We start from the raw sequence: 18,976 nt of genomic DNA, 5'->3' as shown, positions 1-18,976 counted from the left end.
CATTTGGATTCCCGAAGCATCTCTGTAATACTTGAGTGTTGTTGGAGCCTACTGGCAACAAATCTAGCAGCCCGCCTCTGAACTGCTTCGATGTATTTCTTTAATCGTACCTGATGTAGATCCCAAACACTCGAACAGTACTCAGCAACGGGGCACACCTAGTTTCCTATGTGCAGTCTCCCCTGCAGATGAACCAGTCTTACCTAAAATTCTCCCAATAAACTGAAGTTGACCATTTGCTTTCCGTACTATAATCTTTACATGCTCATTCCATTTTATATTTGCTTTGCAACGCTACCCCTAGATATTTAATCGGCGTTACTGTGCCATGCAGCACACTACTAATGCTATATTCCAACATTGTGAGTTTGCAGAATGAGATTTTCACTCTGCAGCGGAGTGTGCACTGATGTGAAACTTCGTGGCAGATTAAAACTGTGTGCCCGACCGAGACTCGAACTCGAGCACTTGCCCGCGAAAGGCAAAGGTCCCGAGTTCGAGTCTCGGTCGGGCACACAGTTCTAATCTGGCAGGATGTTTCATTTCAGCGCACACTCTGTTACAGAGTGAAAATCTCGTTCTGGAAACATCCCCCAGGCTGTGGCTAAGCCATGTCTCCGCAGTATCCTTTCTTTCAGGAGTGCTAGTTCTGCAAGGTTCGCAGGAGGGCTTCTGTAAAGTTTGGAAGGTAGGAGACGAGATACTGGCAGAAGTAAAGTTGTGAGTACCGGGCGTGAGTCGTGCTTCGGTAGCTCAGGTGGTAGAGCACTTTCCCGCGAAAGGCAAAGGTCCCGAGTTCGAGTCTCGGTCGGGCACACAGTTTTAATCTGCCAGGAAGTTTCATTGTGAGTTTGTTTTGCATTAACTTATGTTTTTCTACATTTGGGGGTAGTTGCCATTCATCAGACCAGCTAGATATTTTGTCCAAGTCACGTACCATGTTGTAAAGCAGCGGCTGAGAGGTAATGGTTTGTGGACTATAACGTTCCACAAATGGATAAGCTTGCCCAGGATCCCGACCTCTGGGGATGAAGATTTTAGAACTGTAAGTTCGATTTCTCATGCAGCAAAAGATTTATTGAGGGTGATAAATAGAATACTTCAAGAAAGAGTGGGAAAAAAGTATTTAAAAGGAGCAGTAGGGATTTAGAAGAGGGAAAGGAGCAAGAGATGCAGTACGATTGCTGAGAATTATAAGTGAGATACAATGAAAGAAGAGAAGTTTATGCTGTTTTAATTGCTTTGGTGAAAGCCTTCGATACAATGGAATTAAATAGTGGACAGTCTAAAGAAGAATGGTGGCGACTGGAGGGTAGAAGACTGATAAAAAAGAATCTATACCTAGATCAAAAAATACGAGGAGAGATTGGGAATGGGGTGATAAAGGAAAGCACAGTTGGAAGGGGAGTGAGGCACGGCTACTGCCTCCCCCCTATACTGTTAGACATATATTTGGAGTGTACTGTTCAGAAATATTTGAAACAAAATAGAGGAGTGGGCTTGATTGCAGGAGGATAGAATGTATTCGACTTGGGGATGATATGGTGTTACTCAAAAATGGTTCAAATGGCTCTGAGCACTATGGGACTTAACATCTATGGTCAGCAGTCCCCTAGAACTTAGAACTACTTAAACCTAACTAACCTAAGGACAGCACACAACACCCAGTCATCACGAGGCAGAGAAAATCCCTGACCCCGCCGGGAATCGAACTCGGGATCCCGGGCGTGGGAAGCGAGAACGCTACCGCACGACCACGAGCTGCGGCAGAGAGCAAAATCACTATGACTGGAATGTTAAAAGAATTAAATAAGACCTGTGAGGTGTTCGGAATGAGAATTAAGAAGGAAAAATAAGATGTATGTTGATAAGTGCAAGAAAATTAACAAGAACTATAAAGTTAGGACAGGAAGATATAGAACTACTTAGTGCTTTCAGACATGTGGGAAACATTATTACAGACGATATGAAATGAAATAAGTAGATGAAAGCAAGTATAGCAATTGCCAAGAAAGCGTTTAATAAGAAGAGGAGGCTTCTATGTGGGTGCATGGAACAGACGTAAAGAAGACACTGGCGAACTGCTATACAGGGTGAGTCACCTAACATTACCGCTGGATATATTTCGCAAACCACATCAAATACTGACGAATCGATTCCACAGACCGAACGTGAGGAGAGGGGCTAGTGTAATTGGTTAATACAAACCATAAAAAAATGCACGGAAGTATGTTTTTTAACATAAACCTACGTTTTTTAAATGGAACCCCGTTAGTTTTGTTAGCACATCTGAATATATAAACAAATACGTAATCAGTGCCGTTTGTTGCATTGGAAAGTGTTAATTACATCCGGAGATATTGTAACCTAAAGTTGACGCTTGAGTACCACTCCTCCGCTGTTCGATCGTGTGTATCTGAGAGCACCGAATTACGTAGGGATTCAAAGGGAACGGTGATGGACCTTAGGTACAGGAGAGACTGGAACAGGACATTACGTCCACATGCTAGCACCTTTTTATTGGTCTTTTTCACTGACGCACATGTACATTACCATGAGGGGTTAGGTACACGTACACACGTGGTTTCCGTTTTCAATTACGGAGTGGAATAGAGTGTGTCCCGACATGTCAGGCCAATAGATGTTCAATGTGGGGTAAGTTAAAGGAGAATGTGTACCGTGATGTGCCTACAACCCCAGAGGATATGAAACAACGTATTGTGGCAGCCTGCGGCGACATTACACCACATGTACTGCGGCGTGTACGACATTTATTACGCCAGAGATTGCAATTTTGTGCAGCAAATGATGGCCACCACATTGAACATCTATTGGCCTGACATGTCGGGACACACTCTATTCCACACCGTAATTGAAAACGGAAACCACGTGTGTACGTGTACCTCACCCCTCATGGCAATGTACATGTGCGTCAGTGAAAAAGACCAATAAAAAGGTGTTAGCATGTGGACGTAATATGCTGTTCCAGTCTCTTCTGTACCTGAGGTCCATCACCGTTCCCTTTGGATCCCTACGTAATTCGGTGCTCTCCGATACACACGATAGAACAGCGGAGGAGTGGTACTCAAGCGTCAACTTTAGGTTACAATATCTCCGGATGTAATTAACATTTTACAATGCAACAAACGGCACTAATTACGTATTTGTTTATATGTTCAGATGTGCTAACAAGAATAACGTGGTTCCATTTAAAAAAACGTAGGTTTGTGTTAAAAAACATACTTCCGTGAATTTTTGTATGATTTTTATTAACCAATTACACTAGCCCCTCTCCTCACGTTCGGTCTGTGGAATCGGTTCGTCAGTATTTGATGTGGTTTACGAAATATATCCAGTGGTAACGTTAGGTGACTCACCCTGTATACGGGCATGCCATTATACGGAGCTGAGACATGAACACTGAGGAAAGAGGGAGAAAGAAGAATGGAAGCATTTCAGAGGATGGGAGGGGGAAAATGGGTAGACAAAGTGTGAAATGAGGAGGTGTTGAGAAAAGTGGAGAAGAGAGAGAAATTTTAAAGTTAATGAGAAAGAGGAAACAGAACTGCATTGGAGCGCTGCTGCTACGGTCGCAGGTTCGAGGCTCTGAGCACTATGGCTCTGAGCACTATGCGACTTAACTGCTGAGGTCATCAGTCGCCTAGAACTTAGAACTACCTAAACCTAACTAACCTAAGGACATCACACAAATCCATGCCCGAGGCAGGATTCGAGTCTGCGACCGTAGCAGTCGCGCGGTTCCAGACTGTAGCGCCTGGAACCTCTCGTCCACAACGGCCGGCCGCAGGTTCGAATCCTGCCTCGGGCATGGATGTGTGTGATGTCCTTAGGTTAGTTAGGTTTAAGTAGTTCTAAGTCTAGAGGAATGATGAGCTCAAATGTAAAGTCGTATAGTGCTTAGAGCCATTTGAGCCATTTGAATTGCATTGGACACTGGGTTAGAATGTTTATTGAAGGAAGCTATAGAAGGAAAGGCGAATGGAAGAGGAAAAAGAAGAAGACGCAGAAGGTACCACGTTGCGGATTATGTAAGAATAAGAAACAATTATAAGAAAACTAAGAGGTTAGCCAGTGAAAGGGCTGCATAGAGAGTTACATGTGAAGACCTGCCCTAGGGCAGAGCACTGATGACTATGATGCCGATGGTGACGGTTGGATGAGTTACAAAGTCGACTTCGCTCCAAAACCCAGCGTCGAAACTCTTCAAGAAGAATGTACTGCCGTTCCTTCACAGACATTCAGACACCTCATCGAAAGAATCGCCAGCAGAGTTCAAGCAATTATAAGGTAAAGGGTGGACACACAGCATATTCCTGTCCAGTAATAAGTGTCTGAATAGATATTGTTGTTGTTGTGGTCTTCAGTCCTGAGACTGGTTTGATGCAGCTGTCCATGCTACTCTACCCTGTGCAAGCTTCTTCATCATCTAGTACTGACTGCAACCTACATCCTTCTGAATGTTCTTAGTGTATTCATCTCTTGGTCTCCCTCTGCGATTTTTACCCTCCACGTTGCCTTCCAATGCTAAATTTGTCATCACCTGATACCTCAGAACATGTCCTACCAACCGGTCCCTTCTTCTTGTCAAGTCGTGCCACAAACTCCTCTTCTCCCCAATTCTATTCAATACCTCCTCATTAGTTATGTGATCTACCCATTTAATCTTCAGCATTCTTCTGTAGCAACACATTTCGAAAGCTTCTATTCTCTTCTTGTCCAAACTATTTATCGTCCATGTTTCACTTCCATACGTGGCTACACCCCAAACAAATACTTTCAGAAACGACTTCCTGACACTTAAATCTATACTCGATGTTAACAAATCTCTCTTCTTCAGAAACGCTTTCCTTGCCATTGCTACTCTACATTTTATATCGTCTCTTCTTCGACCATCATCAGTTATTTTGCTCCCCAAATAGCAAAACTCCTTTACTACTTTAAGTGTGTCATTCCCTAATCTAATTCCCTCAGCATCACCCGACTTAATTCGACTACATTCCATTATCCTCGTTTTGCTTTTGTTGATGTTCATCTTATATCCTCCTTTCAAGACACTGTCCATTCCGTTCAGCTGCTCTTCCAAGTCCTTTGCTGTCTCTGACAGAATTACAATGTCATCGGCGAACTGATAGTTGGTTTGAAACTTCCTGACAGATTAAAACTGTGTGCGGACCGAGACTCGAACTCGGGATCTTTGCCTTCCAAACTTCACAGAAGCTCTTCTGCGAACCTGCATGGCAGGAGACAAGGTAGTGGCAGAATTGAAGCTGTGAGGACGGGGCGTGAGTCGTTCTTGGGTAGCTCAGTTGGTAGAGCACCTGCCAGCGAAAGGCAAAGATCCCGAGTTCGAGTCTCGGTCCGGCACAGAGTTTTAATCTGTGGGGAAGTTTCATATCAGCGCACACGCCGCTGCAGAATGAAAATCTCATTCTGGAGATAGTTGGTTTGTAGGAGGGGACCAAACAGCGAGGTCATCAGTCCCATCGGATTAGGGAAGGATGGGGAAGGAAGTCGGCCGTGACCCTTCAAAGGAACCATCCCAGCATTTGCCTGAAACGGTTGGGAAACCACGGAAAACGTAATGTAGGATGGCCGGACGTGGGTTTGAACCGTCGTCCTCCCGAATGCGAATCCAGTGTGCTAACAACTGATCAGATAGTTTTTGTCTGCTTAGTGCAGGCGCGGCGCCTGTCGGGACCGTACCTGTAGCGTGGCGAGCACGTTGATGACGGAGCGCGCGGCGTCGTCCTCCACGGCCCAGACGGCGTCGGGCCCGGCGAGCAGCCCCGCGAAGTCTCGGCCGGTGGTGCAGGCGAGCACGGCGGCCGCCAGGCGGCGGTAGAGCGCGCACGCCGCCACCAGCGCCGCCGCCCCCGGCAGCGCCGCCGCCGCCCCCGCCACCCACGCCGCGCTGCACGCCACGCGCACCGCCCACGCCTCCGCGCGCTTCCGCTCCTGCCGGCACCCGCGCCCGCGGCACGTGTACACACCACGACAGGCGTCCCATAGGCAACCAGCCGTACGCCAGTCACGTTACTTATCAATACTGCCACTTCCACAGCTGTCAGGGCCCATTACAAGCAAATGTGCAGAAGTGATGTTTTCAAGGAATTCTTAAGTGGGTCTCAGAAAATGGATTCTCCCTTAATCTTTCATCGAGCATACACAGAAACATTACGGCGAAAAGCAGGACAAGTACGAGTAGGATTCGCGCTCAGGCGGTTCCGTACAAACTCAATCATGTATACACAGAATGTCCATAATAAATGTTCCAATTTCAAAAATCTGTAGAAAAACAATCGCGGCTCGGAATGACGTCACGTTTGAACAGCATATTATTAATAAAGGGGAATGATCACAGAGGAAAAAGAAAAAAAAAAGAAGATGGCGCTATAAGGATCTTAAAGGGGGTAGGACGTCAAACGGGCCGACTTGGAGCAGGGGAGGCATCGCAGGACATTTTAATTTCCAGTGTCTATACTTTTACAAATAAATTCATAAATCTTTGCCAGCATCACCAGGAAGGATTCAGGATTCAGGATTCACTCCCATTGCAGTGGAAGTTCGAAAACATACCAAAATAATTTTTTTACGTGCGAAATTTCATCATTTTTTCACTTACTAATGGCTGCATTTGTTGCTATAGGTACACTTTTCTTCATAAGTTAGAGAGGTTCTTCGATGAATTTTGCACAGCATACATACCATACTCACAGGTGTATGAAACTCTAGAATTTATTTAATTTATGAAAAAACGAATGAACTGTTAAATTTTAAACTTCATGCTTAGAAAAAACACAAATTTTATAGTTAATTACCTCAATTTTTACCACAGTTTTTAATAGATTTGGAAAATTCTGGAGTTTCTTACACCTTTAAGTATGGTTTGTATGCTGTGCAAAATTCATCGAAGAATCTCTCTTATTTATGAAGAAAAGTGTACCTATAGCAACAATTGCTGCCATTAGTAAGTGAAGAAAATGATGAAATTTCACATATAAAAAAAAAAAATACTTCGTTATGTTTTCGAACTTACACTGCAATGAGTGTGAATTCTGAATCCCTCCTGGTCATGCTGACAAAGTTTTATGAATTTATTCGTAAAAGTATAGAAAGTGGAAATTAAAATGTCTTGTGGTGCCTCTCCTGCTGCAAGTCGGCCCGTTTGACGTCCTACCCCCCTAAACGTAAATAGGGTCATGGGGTCAGGTACAAACGACAGATGAATCGCAATGCGACATCTATGATTTGAGTTGCACATTACACCATCCGTACTGTTCAAGATGGCTGACTGCGTGAGTTCGGCAGTCAAAAGTTGTGTCACTTTCAGTTAGATAAGCCCGTACACCAAGACAAGGTTATACACTACTGGCCATTAAAATTGCTACACCAGGAAGAAATGCAGATGATAAACAGGTATTCATTGGACAAATATATTATACTAGAACTCACATGTGATTACATTTTCACGCAATTTGGGTGCATACATCCTGAGAAAACTAGTACCCAGGACAACCACCTCTGGCCGTAATAACGGCCTTAATACGCCTGGGCATTGTGCCAAACACAGCTTGGGTGGCGTGCACAGGTACAGCTGCCCATGCAGCTTCAACACGATATCACAGCTCATCAAGAGTAGTGACTGGCGTATTGCGACGAGCCAGTTGCTCGGCCACCATTGACCAGACGTTTTCAATTGGTGAGAGATCTGGAGAATGTGCTGGCCTGGGCAGTAGTCGAACATTTTCTGTATCCAGAAAGGCCGGTACAGGATATGCAACATGCGGTCGTGCATTATCCTGCTGAAATGTAGGATTTCGCAGGGATCGAATGAAGGGTACAGCTACGGGTCCTAACACATCTGAAATGTAACGTCCGCTGTTCAAAGTGGCGTCAATGCGAACAAGAGGTGACCGTGACGTGTCACCAATGGCACCCCATACCATCACGCCGTGTGATACGCCAGTATGGGTATGACGAATAGACACTTACAATGTGCGTTCACCGCGATGTCGCGAAACACGGATGCGACCATCATGATGCTGTAAACAGAACCTGGATTCATCCGAAAGAATGACGTTTTGCCATTAGTGTACCCAGGTTCGTCGTTGAGTATACCATCGCAGGTGCTCCTGTCTGTGATGCAGCGTCAAGGGTAACCGCAGCCATGGTCTCTGAGCTGATAGTGCTTGCTGCTGAAATCGTCGTCGAACTGTATGTGCAAATTGCTGTTGTCTTGCAAACGGCCTCATCTGTTGACTCAGGGATCGAGACGTGGCTGCACGATCCGTTACAGCCATGCGAATAAGCTGCCTGTCATCTCGACTGCTAGTGATACGAGGCCGTTAGGATCCAGCACGGCGTTCCGTATTACCCTCCTGAACCCACCGATTCAGTCTGCTAACAGTCATTGGATCTCGACCAACGCGAGCAGCAATGTCGCGATACGATAAATCGCAATCGCGATAGGGTACAATCCGACCTTTATCAAAGTCCGAAACGTGATGGTACGCATTTCTCCTGCTTACACGAGGCATCACAACAACGTTTCACCAGGCAACACCGGTCAACTGCTGTTTGTGTATGAGAAATCGGTTGGAAACTTTCCTCATGTCAGCACATTGGATGTGTCGCCACCGGCGCCAACCTTGTGTGAATGCTCTGAAAAGCTAATCATTTGCATATCACAGCATCTTCTTCCTGTCGGTTAAATTTCGCGTCTGTAGGACGTCATCTTCGTGGAGTAGCAATTTTAATGGCCAGTAGTGTACAATAAATTTTGTTTTGTATTCGGAGCTCAGTTCGAAGAGTAACTCATCACTGAAGACAATTCTACTACAGTCAATGGTACTCCAGGCCGAAGAGTTGTCTGGAGACGCCACGTTCAGCGATAGGCCACCAACCTGACTGTCGCCCGCCATACAGCCTGATAACGAGGAGTGATGTTCTGGGGTGCATTCCTTTCAGTATCAGGACCCCTTTGGTTGTCATCCGCAGCATATTTACCGCAAAGCGGTATGTCGACGATAGTCTACGCCTCGTTTCGTTACCCTTATGGCAAACCATGCTGTGCTTACTATTCGGCAAGATAATGACTGTCTGCACACTACGAAAGTTTCTACTGCTAGTCTTCGTGCGTGCCAAACTTTAACTTGGCCAGCAAGGTCGCCAAGCCTCTCCTCTATTGAGAAAGTTTTGAGCATTATGGGCAGGCTGAGCCGTGCATGGCTAGTGCTCATGCCATTTATTGTTTGTCATCTTCTATTACGGTACTGCCGCCTCGTTTTCTCGTTCAATTTAGCGGCGTAACCTTCGACCATAAATATAATAGACTGGCCCTGACGTCATTTTCGTGGCTCCAACATCTCTGGGCTGAAGTCACGTGAAGGTTGGCAAAACATGGTTGTTTCTTGTTGCGCTTATGGCTGTACTCAGCGTTTTGTCGGGAAATGGCATTACATTTCACGTGTAAGTGTTTCTATGATAGTGCAGGTGCGTATATTGAATTCTGCTGAAGTGACTTTTATATGTTTTTTACACTTGAAATAGAGTATCACGTAAATTAAAGTGTTGAAAGTGATGCCTGTAAAGTCAGACTCATATTACATTTTGGAAAGTATCTGTGATAATTCGGCTACAGAAGTAAGTATAGTCGTTTCTCATTCCTATTCATAGGTTCCGTAAGGATGAAAACCGAAGGCAGCTTTGGATACAGGCCCTGAAACGGAAAAACTTTAAGCCATTTGCACATACGCGCCTTTGCTCGAAGCACTTCGCGGAGAAGTGTTTTGATAGGTTAGTTATTATTTACAATGTACATCTATAATTTGTATTTACAGTGTCTGTAATTTTTAAACCTAGGCTCCAAAATTATTTTCTGAAACTGCAAAGTTTCACCTTTCATCTAAAATATCCTTTTTTTTTAACTGATAGTTTAAACTTTTGTAAAAATAGTGGGAACTGAACCTTTGAAGTCCACCTAAAATTGAGACTCTAAAATGGACCTGCTCCTAAAGTAAACAATTTTGACACCTGTAGTTGACATAATTCCCATAGCCCATTTTCTTTTATAAGTGACTAGAGCTCGAAACGTTTAAAGTTTTGACACGAGCCCACTCTTACTTTTTAAAAGAATTTTAACGACATTTTACTATAATTGATAGTTTATAGTAATTTCGTCCCGCTGCCCACCAGAGTGGCGTTCTATGTATTTGTTAGATTTTATAAATGGTACTTTGAACAAATCCAGGTCAAATGTAGTTCTGGCATAATTTTTCACAAATAAAAAAGTAGTTTTTGTTGGAAGCGTTTGGCAGTCAGTTGAGAATGTGGAGAAAATCCGATACAAACATAGGATGGCAGACCGCTGATTTGAAATCCCGCCATGTTTTGCCAACAGTCACGTGGTTTATGTTGGAGCCACACTAGCCCCATAGCTTCTGCACAGCAAGGCCAGCCTACTAGTATCTATGGTCGAAGGGCGTAACTAATTTCCTGCGTGACTTGTCCGTATCGATAAGTGCACTGTCGTACCATCTCTGGAGTGACCGATAGTATTTCTGGGTCATTGTGTGTTTGGCAGTCAGTTCGGGAGAGATCAGAAGTGCAGTTGGGACGCAGCAGCAGTGAAGTCGGGGCGGAGCGCCGGTGAGGCGTGGACAGCCTGTGCTCGCCCACCGCTGGCCACACACATGAACTGTCCGACGGAGAGAGATTGGAGCGGGACGACCGTTGGTTGGTCGTCTCATCGACCGACGTATATTTGGTCCTTTCACCGTTTTCGAGCCTACGCAGTCGGTCGGTCGGCGTGGAGCAGCAAGGAAGTCCCCATCGCGCGGAGTCGGCCCGAAGCCGCTGGTGGCGTGCACGTGCGGTTGCTGCTTGCGAGTGCTACGAAGTTCGTCGCCCACCGATCTTGGTCACGAAAGTTGAGTCCTCACCTAACCTACTATCGAGCCTCAACTGTTTGCATTTCTTCGTTTGATCGTACTTCTCGCCTTGGGATATTCCTGCGAGCAACACCGTGTGTGTATTTAAGTCGAATAAGATGGTTGGTTCAAATGGTTCTGAGCACTATGGGACTTAACTTCTAAGGTCATCAGTCCCCTAGAGCTTAGAACTACTTAAACCTAACTAACCTAAGGACATCACACACATCCATGCCAGAGGCAGGATTCGAACCTGAGACCGTAGCGGTCACGCGGTTCCAGACTGTAGCGCCTTTAACCGCTTGGCCACACCGGCCGGCTAAGTCGAATAAGATTCCAGCCTTGTTCACGTGGAGTTTAACTTAATTTAATTTATTCCCTGTTTTTAAAGTTGACCAGCGGTAGTTTCTGCCTTGTGGCTGTTGACGTTCCGGTTACCTGCGCTGGTCGTTGACGTAATTTTCGGTGGTGTATTTTCCTCGTTGTGTTGTTGCTGTTCAGCGTGGCGTGTAGATCGACAGCTGATGTGTTGTTGGTCGTGGTGGGCACCAATAGTCTGTGTGTCGTTGTGGTTGTTTTGCTGGTTGCGTCGAGCGGTACTGATTGCTTGATTGGTCGGTCGGCTGTCTGTCGGTTGGGTTGCCTTCAGATTAAGACATTGTTGGTCAGGCTGCCTGTCTCACCTTAACGTGCGTTAGTGTTACAATCCCAGGCCGAACCTTGGGAAGCCGGCCGCGGTGGTCTAGCGGTTCTAGGCGCGCAGTCCGGAATCGCGCGACTGCTACGGTCGCAGGTTCGAATCCTGCCTCGGTCATGGATGTGTGTGATGTCCTTAGGTTAGCTAGGTTAAGTAGTTCTAAGTTCTAGTGGACTGATGACCATGGATGTTAAGTCCCATAGTGCTCAGAGCCATTTTGAACCTTGGGAACTTCAGAGCGCCGTTTCTTGTGTGCTACATAGTTATTTGGTTGATGTGCGGCCTTAGCCGAGGTTTAATATTTCTTAAATTAAAGTTCTTGCCTTGCCCTTTGGTATGAAATGTTTTAAGATAAGACCTTCTGCCTTTTGATTGTAACTTTTCTTATTGCCTAATACGCGGCCTCCATCCGAGTTCCACTAAAATTAAATTGCGAAGACCTTCAGCCTATTTAGATTGAAGATTTAGAAAATATTTTTGGGTGAAAGCTCCAAAGATCCTTGTAATTCAATTTCTTGCTTAGCCCTTGTGTTTTGGATCTTGAGTGTGGCCTACAGCCGATCCATAGTTAATCAAGGGAGGTCGATTAAAATGTTTTGCATCCTTGTTGTAATATTGTGTGGTGATAAATAAAGTTTGTATGTTGAGTGCAGCTGACAGGAACTCATTTTGGCCCCTTTCCACAACCTAAACCGCTCTGTCCTGTTAGCGCAGGAGTTTCACAGGGCTCTCCAAGCATCTCACGGTTTTAACGCTCTAATGCTCTAATTGGACAGAAATTGTCACGACGTCCTTCAGGAGGGCAGCCAACAACTCTGCCAATCAATACCGAGCCGAAAAACTGCTTGCGTTATTGACTTGCTCATTTTGTGGAGCTCTTTCTCTTGAGTAAATCATCCAGTTTTTCTGAAATTGTAATCATTTGTTTGTCTTTGCGTGTACTTGGGTCTACCGATTTTCGCCCTTCGCAGTGCGTCTTTCTTTTAGAGTGTGCAACACGAACAGCAAAGGTCCCAACACAAATGCCACGACAGGCTTGAAGTTACTTGAAACACTAGACAGTACAGTTTTGTGTAACGTTTTTCCTTTGCCGCAAACCGGGACAGAAAAACCAAACAGTTAGAAAAGGACAACTGATTTCCTCAAAACTTCACCACTGGCCATTAAAATTGCTACACCACGAAAATGAAGTGCTACAGATGCGAAATTTAACCGACAGGAAGAAGCTGCGGTGATGTGCAAATGATTAGCTTTTCAGAGCATTCACACAAGGTTGGCGCCGATGGCGACACCTACAACGTGCTGACATGAGGAAAGTTTCCAACCGATTTCTCATACACAAACAGAATTTGACCGGCGTTGCCTGGTGAAACATTATTGTGATGCCTCGTATAAGGAGGAGAAATGCGTACCATCAAGTTTCCGACTTTGATAAAGGTCGGATTGTAGCCTATCACGATTGCGGTTTATCGTATCGCGACATTGCTGCTCGCGTTGGTCGAGATCCAATGACTGTTAGCAGAATATGGAATCGGTGGGTCCGGCAGGGTAATACGGAACGCCGTGCTGCATCCCAACGGCCTCGTATCACTAGCAGTCGCGATGACAGGCATCTTATCCGCATGGGTGTAACGGATCGTGCAGCCACGTCTCGATCCCTGAGTCAACTGGTGGAGACGTTTGCAAGACAACAACCATCTGCACGAACAATTCGACGACGTTTGCAGCAGCATGGACTATCAGCTCGAGGACCATGGCTGCGGTTACCCTTGACGCTGCATCACAGACAGGAGCGCCTGCGATGGTGTACTCCACGACGAACCAGGGTGCACGAATGCCAAAACGTCATTTTTTCGGATGAATCCAGGTTCTGTTTACAGCATCATGATGGTCGCATCCGTGTTTGGCGACATCTCGGTGAACGCACATTGGAAGAGTGTATTTGTCATCGCCATACAGGTGTATCACCCGGTGTGATGGTATGGGGTTCCACTTGTTACACGTCTCGGTCACCTGTTGTTCGCATTGACGGCACATCGAACAGTGGACGTTACATTTCAGATGTGTTACGACCCGTGGCTCTACCCTTCATTTGATCCCTGCGAAACTCTACATTTCAGCAGGATAATGCACGACCGCATGTTGCAGGTCCTTTGCGGGCCTTTCTGGATACAGAAAATGTTCGACTGCTGCCCTGGCCAGCACATTCTCCAGATCTCTCACCAATTGAAAACTTCTGGTCAATGGTGGCCGAGCAACTGGCTCGTCACAATACGCCAGTCACTACTCTCGATGAACTGTGGTATCGTGTTGAAGCTGCATGGGCAGCTGTACCTGTACACGCCATCCAAACTCTTTTTGACTCAATGCCCAGGCGTATCAAGGCCGCTATTACGGCCAGAGGTGGTTGTTCTGGGTACTGATTTCTCAGGATCTATGCACTAAAATTGAGTGAAAATGTAATCACATGTCAGTTCTAGTATAATATATTTGTCCAATGAATACCTGTTTATCATCTGCATTTCTTCTTGGTGTAGCAATTTTAATGGCCAGTAGTGTAATAGACGGAGCGCTCTGTTATGCCGCATTGTCGACAGCGCACCGACCTTGAAGGCGTCTCGGCGCGCGTTGAAGAATAGTGCCAGCAACAGGCCGGTGGCGAGCCCCAGGTGCGCGGCCGAGGGCAGTGGCACCGGCAGCGACAGGTGCTCGTACAGTGCCAGCGCCGACGGGCTGGGCGGCGCCTCGGTGCGCAGCTCTGCGGGCAATGCCGACACATGTTAGCACTCACTTCCGGTGATTGTTCTTGAGACGGTACTACCCGTCACCACGCGCGCTGCAAGTTGTAATTATTGCGGCTTCACGTCGCGTCTGTAACCAACCTTCTGGCCACACGGTGAGCTGGAAGTGCTATGTCTGCGTAAGCAGAAGAAACTAACGATCAAAATCCGAAAACAATTTTTTGGTCTGTTCAATTAACCAAAACAAATTCTCCAAGTATAACACCAACACAAAACAGTGATCAGTCTTCGAATCACAACTAAATACAAGAATAATATAAAAAAACAACTGAAATAATTTCCTACTAGTCTCCGCCAGAGACTTCTCCGATATACCAAGCCTAATCCAGAGATCAGCGAGAAGATCCAAGCTGGGCTGTCGGGCTGGCAGCTATCCATGTCTTCTGGCTGTCGATGAACTGCCGATGTGCGGCCGAGCGAAGGCCTTTATAGCGCTTCGGCGGATGAGTACCTCTGAACTATTTTCCATCACGTGATTTGACGTTATTATGTGGACCGGTAGTGGCCCCTGGTGGCCGCTGGTGTCTTTGCTGTGGTGTTGTTGTTGTGGTTGTTGATGTGGCCGTTCATCAATATTGCCTGTCGGTCGTGTGGTGGTTCGGTGTGCCTGCAAGGCGGGCAACCTGCGGCTGCAGGCTGTCAGTTTGGTTGCTGATTCTCTAGGTGCCGTGATGTCTGGTGGAGAAGGTCACAGCAGGAAGGACGCTAACAACAAGGTCGGTTGGAATGCCATCCACTGAAATAAATTAGTATTTTTAAGAGCAATTAAATATACCATATATCAAATGTTCGTTGATATTAGAGAATGGGATTTTCACTCTGTGTGCGCTAATATGAAACTTCCTGGCAGATTACAACTGTGTGCCGGACCCAGATTCTAACTCGGGACCTTTGCTTTTCGCGGGCAAGTGCTCTACTATCTGAGCTACCCAAGCACGACTCACGCCCCGTCCTCCAGCTTTTACTTCTGCCAGTAAATGCTTCAAACGGCTCTGAGCACTATGGGACTTAACATCTGAGGTCATCAGTCCCCTAGAACTTAGAACTACTTAAACCTAACTAACCTAAGGACATCACACGCATCCATGCCCGAGTGAGAAATTGAACCTGCAACCGTAGCGGTCGCGCGGTTCCAGACTAAAGCGCCTAGAACCGCTTGCTCACACCGGCCGGCCTTCTGCCAGTACCTCGCCTCCTACCTTCCAAACTTTATAGAAGCTCTTCTGCGAACCTTGTAGAACTAGCACTCCTGAAAGAAAGGATATTGCGGGGACATCGCTTAGCCACAGCCTTGGGGATGTTTCCAGAATGAGATTTTTCACTCTGTAGCGGAGTGTGCACTGATATGAAACTTCCTGGCAGAGCTTCTGTAAAGTTTGGAAGGTAGGAGGCGAGGTACTGGCAGAAGTAAAAGCGGTGAGGACGGGGCGTGAGTCGTGCTTGGGTAGCTCAGATGGTTTCATTGGCAATTTTTCACACGAATTATATATATATATATATATTAGATGGTAGAGCACTTGCCCGCGAAAGGCAAAGGTCCCGAGTTCGAGTCTCGGTACGGAACACAGTTTTAATCTGCCAGGAAGTTTCGTTTGTTGATATGGTTGGGAAAAAGAAACAATAAAATGTAACATTTTATTTAAATAAATTACATATAACTCTATGCCCAAAAATTTTCGGTACTGCTTTACTAGTGTCAAATCAAATAATCAGGTACTTTCATGACATTACTTGGCTGGAACACTGTATTCCAACAAAGTCGACAATTAATTATAAAATAATTAAAAAATAGCAAAAAATGTAATAAGTGTTCCATAGGTGTTTGTGGCTAAACACCGTTCAGCATACATTGTTGAACCTTGCCTCTGCAGCTGAGAAATTGTATGCGTTTCTATGTTGACCCATAGACATCATCAGTTACAGTTACATTGGGGACGCGATCATCGAGACTGCTCCGTGAATCACTGGAAACGTGTCGTTTAGTCGGATGAATCACCTTTCTTGTTACAGCAGATTGATTCTCGAGGCCCGATACACCGTTACCCAAGTGAATGGCTGTTCGGAGCATTCACAGTACCACGATCACAGGCTGTTGGGTGATATTCACGTGGTCTTCCATGACACCTATGGTAGTAATCGAAATAGCCATGACGGCTGTGCTGCATGTAAACATTATTGCGGCACACCTGTATCACTTCATGCTTGACGTCTTTTCCGACAGGAGTGGCATCTTCCATCAGGTTAGCATATCACAAGGCCGGAATCGCGCTGCAATGGTACGACGAGGATGACAGTAAACTGATAACATCTTGACCGCCAAATTCGTCTGAAATGAACCTGCTGGCTCACATGACGGACACTGCAGTCGCCAGGTATTGCCCACTGGCTGAGAATTTACGAGAATCGAGTGACCTGTGCAATGGCATCTGATGTGACATACCTCTGGAAACATGCCAAGAACTTATCGAATTACATACAGGACTGTTGCGACCAAAATACTAGTAATGCTTTGAGTCAGCATTTATTTATGTATTTACTTCCTGAGAAAGCCAGCGTTGCCAAGGTATTTATTTATTCCAGTGTTCTCTTCCACCTCCTCCTCCATAATGTCTCTATCTGTCTCGTACTTCCACCTCTCTCCATCCATCTACTCTTCCCCCTCTCTCTGTCCATCACCTCCTCCTTCTCTTTCTACCTGTCTCCTTCTCCCCCTCTCTGTCAGTCTCTTCCATCCTCTCTATTCACCTCCTGTTTCCTCTATTTCTGTCCATCCCCTCCTCCTCTCCCTCTGTCCATTTCCTCCTCCCCACGCTCTGTCCATCTCCTCCTGCTCTATCTATCCATCTCCTCCATCCCCTCTCTTTGTCCTCCTTCTCACCCCCTCTCTCAATACCCTTACTCTTCCTTCCTAACTCCACAGAACTGTGAACGACTTCTTGTGTACCGCCTGTAACGCATTGCGATACTACCCTCACAACACGCCGTTTCTGCGGGAAATCCAATTGGACAGGCGATTCTCTGGATTCTTAACAATATTGAAGAACTATTTATTCAACGTCCAAGCCCCTATGGGAGGTAGGTGTCCTTACCTCCAAAGCACTTCTTTCCAGACAGTAAGCAGCATATGTACCCAGTTTGGTTGATATCCATACAGTGGTTTGGATGGAAGGTGGAATGTATTTACATAGCGACATCCACCCACCCATCCATCCATCCATCCATCCATATATATGTATCATGGCGTGAGAATGGCCTGTCGTGCTTTATTCATTGCTAAAGCTGAACAGTTCTTTAGCTTGATTAAAATCTATTATACTTTTTCCATGTGTCTGATGATAACTTTAAGCAAACATTTCATACATTATGGATAGATCTGTGGTTTACTTACATCTTATCTGACTTGTTAAATAGAATAGTTGCTCCATTAAGACACAAAAGAATTAAAGACATTACCTGCCAGTGAGCACTGATTTATATCAGTGGGGCAAATTGATAACGTACGCCAGACTGGGTTTCGAACCTGAGTCTCCTGCTTACTATGCAGATGTGCTAACAACTAGGCCACACAGACACAGTGGTCACCATAGTTGCACTCACTACCCTAGCATACCTCCCATCAAACCCAAAATTCTTAAGTTATACCACACACTACTAGGTGCTAGGGTAGTCTATGCGGTTGTGGTGACCACTGAGTCCAGATGGCATACTGGTCGGCGCATCTGCCTAGCAAGCAGAAGACCCAGGTGCGAATCCCGGTCTGACACAAATTTTCAACTTATGCCATTGATATAAATCAATGCCCACTGGCAGCTAATCACTTTAATTCCTTTGTATCTTGATGCATAGTGGCGACAGGGTCAAAATGGTTTATTTTCTTTTGGGCATATCTGAAAGAACAGACATCACACATATAATTACAGCATTGATCTCGTTAGGAACTGTTTTCGTCTTTCGACAAGAAATATAGAAAGCGACTTTTCGATGTGCACAGAAAATCAAACGACTTAGCGATACTGTAGAAAGAAACTGAAAAGTTATGTGCCATATTTTATGCGAACCAATGTTTGTGAAAGCATTACTACTTTTCAATAGCTCATGAATCACAAGACAGAACAATATAAAATTAAATAATTCATACATAAGATGATTATGCTGTAAAAATTTCGTGGAACTGTTTTCCCTAAAAGAATCACGGAGGCCTGAAAATAACTGAAACGGAAGCGAAATATGATAATGACTTCGGAAACCCAGTGCTTGCTCCAGACTTGGTTGGCAGCGCTGTACCTCTCCTTGTATGCGAACTTCACGCGTTCCTCTTCTGTGCCCCGGCACATGTTTACCTGTCTGGCCACAGAGGGTTTGCAACCAAGAAACTATGACGTTAATTATTGGCCAAACAAAATAATGGATGAGAGTTTTTAGTACAGTAAATGTCTGCAATGTATTCAGGTGATGTTAACTCACACATCAAGAAGTCGCTCTTTGTAATTATTTAAGCTACAGTGGACTTTACATACGGTGAAGAACAA

General features: G+C 45.5%; 1 protein-coding gene across 1 annotated transcript in view; it reads right to left on the bottom strand.

The window, feature by feature from the left end:
• LOC124788590 overlaps positions 1-18,976 on the bottom strand; it is a 96,869-nt gene that overhangs the window by 48,462 nt on the left and 29,431 nt on the right. Inside the window, exons 3-4 of the mRNA XM_047255860.1 lie at positions 14,253-14,404; positions 5,725-5,976 (exon numbers count right to left, since the gene is read on the bottom strand). Of these exons, the coding sequence (XP_047111816.1) occupies positions 5,725-5,976; positions 14,253-14,404 (404 nt within the window). The remainder of the gene's footprint in view (positions 1-5,724; positions 5,977-14,252; positions 14,405-18,976) is intronic.

This window comes from Schistocerca piceifrons, chromosome 3, assembly GCF_021461385.2.
Source record: "Schistocerca piceifrons isolate TAMUIC-IGC-003096 chromosome 3, iqSchPice1.1, whole genome shotgun sequence".
NCBI lineage: Eukaryota > Metazoa > Arthropoda > Insecta > Orthoptera > Acrididae > Schistocerca > Schistocerca piceifrons.
Note: the sequence above shows the minus strand (reverse complement) of the source record. Positions and strands in the feature narration are given on the sequence as shown.